General features: G+C 40.0%; 1 protein-coding gene across 1 annotated transcript in view; it reads left to right on the top strand.

Moving 5' to 3' along the window:
* MLKL (mixed lineage kinase domain-like) overlaps window positions 1-1,579 on the top strand; it is a 34,373-nt gene extending 32,794 nt beyond the window's left edge. Inside the window, exon 10 of the mRNA XM_012641514.1 lies at window positions 942-1,579. Coding sequence (XP_012496968.1) covers window positions 942-976 — 35 coding nt within the window. The 3' untranslated portion in view covers window positions 977-1,579. The remainder of the gene's footprint in view (window positions 1-941) is intronic.
* The last annotated feature ends 1,348 nt before the right edge of the window (window positions 1,580-2,927 follow it).

The raw sequence follows: 2,927 nt of genomic DNA, 5'->3' as shown, positions 1-2,927 counted from the left end.
GCACTGCAGCCTCAAACTCCTGGGCTCAAGCAATCCTCTTGCTTCAGCCTCCTGAGTAGCCGGGATGACAGGCATGTACTATGGCACTAGGCTCTATCTTTCTTTCTTTTTGTCTTCCTATCTTTCTTTTTCCTTCCTTCTCTCCCTCCCTGTCTGCCTTCCTTCCTTCCTTCCTTCCTTTTTTCAGCATCCTTGGATTATTTCCTTGACTCAGACTCTTATCTCACCATGTCATCAGCTGCTTCTCTGTAGCTTCCTTACAGTGTCTCCCTCCCTGGGAGTAAGTCCCTGTCCTACTCTAGCTCCAAATTTCCCAGACTTTCCACAAAATCCAAACAAGAGAGGAGTTCACATGCAGCATCCCTGGACTGGGGAAGTGTTTCTACTGAAGTTGCTGCAAAGTTCAAAGACACAAAATGATTTTTTCTTATCTTTATCATGATAGGGGTCATACTACAGCAGTATATAAAATATATATGTTCAGTTAAAATATCAAAGTAAAAGAATATCACAAAGCCACCCTTCATTAAGAAATAGAACATAGCCACTTGCTCAGAGCTTCCTGAAGAATTGGCCTTTGGGATGGATGAGAAGCTGACAATGCTTTATACAGTGTCTTTCTCTCCTTCAAAACCTTTTGTCTCCTTCCTCCCTCTTCTAGGCTCCCTTACACCTCAGAATCCTCTTGGTTTTAGAGAACCTAATACCAGAGACTAATTCACACTAAGATATAAGTTTGTCCCTCCTGTGAGGTTTTAAAAGTAAATCAAGTAAAAGAACTTCATATCACAAAGACGTGTGTGCAGATGGTAGTTTAGGCACCAGCCAGACCAGGGGGAATGCAGTTTCTGCCCTATTGTGTAGTGCAGAAACATCTTTATGTTTCTAGCTTGGCTCTCAGCGCCCTGCTCTTATCTAAATTTCTGTTTATTCATCCACAGAAATCTTAAAGAAACTGTCTGCCTTTACTAAGTAGCGTATCAAAACCTGAACGAAAGAGTCCTTGGACAAGAAGCTGGGAGAGGCACACACAGGACATCTCTCTCATATCCTTTGGCATCAGGTTATTTATGGTCGCTGGGGGGCAGCACTTCTCGTTTACAAATAGAAAGCAATTTCTGTCCTACGGGACACATCCTACTCCAAATGTTATTTTAAAAAATACACTTCTGATAGGAATTTTGATAGATGGTTTGCCAAAATGTATCTCTGTGTCCATACCTCTTGGCAATGTAACTTTACAGCTCCTTACATCATGAAGTGGAGTTTATTTCCCCACCATTTGAATCTGGGCTGGCATTGTGACTTGATTTGGTCAATAGAATGTGGAAGAAGCGATGGTGTGCCATTTCCAAACCCAGGCTTAAAGAGGCCTTATAAATGTCTGCTCTCTTTCTTGGAGCCCTACCCAGCCATGAACAAGTTGGGCTAGAATGCTGGAGGATGAGAGACCACATGGAACGAACAGAAATAAGCTTTCCTAGCTGAGGTCACACTAGACCAGCCAGCCTGGCAGCTGACCTGGTTACATGAGTGATCCCAGTCAAGACCAGAAGAACCACCCAGCTGAGCCAGCCGAAATTGCCCATTCACAAAATCATGAACTAAATAAATTTTTGTTGTCTTAAACCACTAAGTTGTGGAGTGGTTTGTTATACAATAATAGTAACTGAGCAAATACTGTTCAGTCCTTCTTGCTCACTGAATCAAATACAAACTCCCTACTAGGATACCCATAGCTTATGTCTCTGACTCCAACCTGACTTTCCATGTAAGGTCCCAGACTTCTCTCCTATCAGAGATTGCAAACTCTAATGTCTATAGGGCCTAGGAGGGAACCTAAATGAGTCAGTTGAGCCTGAAGGAGACTTAAGTAAACAGATAACCTCTAGGAAGAATAGCCTCTGCTCAGCTGTTTTATTTTATTTTCTTGTATAGAATAGGATCGCAGTGTTTTCAGACCTTTCCATTTTGTCAAAAGCTAGAAATTTGGATTTTTCTTTGAGTTGTCCCTATTTATTTATTTATTCATTCATTTATTCATTTATGACAGGGTCTTGAGACATTGCCCAGGCTGGTCTCCAACTTCTGGGCTCAAGTGTTCCTATTGCCTCAGCCTCCTGAGTAGCCAGGATTACAGGTGTGCCATTGTGCCCACCTCCCTAGTTTTAAAGGTTGGCATCTCATCAACAATTGTTTTAATGCTGATAAGGCAAACAAAATATGTTAGCATAGGAGCTGCCAGATTTTAATCCCTGCCAGACTTAAACACATGTTTCTGGCATGTGGCCCATTAGTTCTGAATTGTTTATACATTTGCTCATAGTGTTTGCTTTGCCTAGGATATGCTAACCCCTACCTCTACAGATTGCATTTTTTTTTTCAGAACTCTTCTCAAATTATTCAACAGCAAATGTGCTAGGCATAGTTCTAATCACTGAGGAGACAGCAATAAACAAAATATGTTTGGACCTTATATTCTAGTAATCATCTCTAATGAATAAAATGATGGCTGATTTCTAATTTTTTTTGTCTTTTACTTATCCTTGATTTTTTTAACCTAGAACTTTTTTTTTGGTAAATAAAAAAATGCAGAAGAATATACATTGACAGGTTCAACATTTGACCATTCTTTTCTAGAGTTTATTGTTATTACTATATTCATCTTTAAAATCATTTGTTCTCTTTACTGTATGAGCTACAATGAAAATTCTCCCTGTAGAGGAAGGCTTCACATTCTGGCAGACCCACAGATAGAAGTGGATTTACTGTGAAACTAATAAAGCTTAATCTTCAGGGCCTCTCATTTGCACAGGATGCCTTTCAAGGGCACCGTACCTAATTTTTTCATGGGATTTATTTATGAAAATTTTCAAATACACAGAAAAGTTGGTAAAATTGTACTCTGAACAACCATACACCCACCA

The sequence above is a fragment of the Propithecus coquereli genome, unplaced genomic scaffold (assembly GCF_000956105.1).
Source record: "Propithecus coquereli isolate 6110/MARCELLA unplaced genomic scaffold, Pcoq_1.0 Scaffold165, whole genome shotgun sequence".
Lineage (NCBI taxonomy): Eukaryota > Metazoa > Chordata > Mammalia > Primates > Indriidae > Propithecus > Propithecus coquereli.
This window is presented reverse-complemented; position numbering and strand designations above follow the sequence as displayed.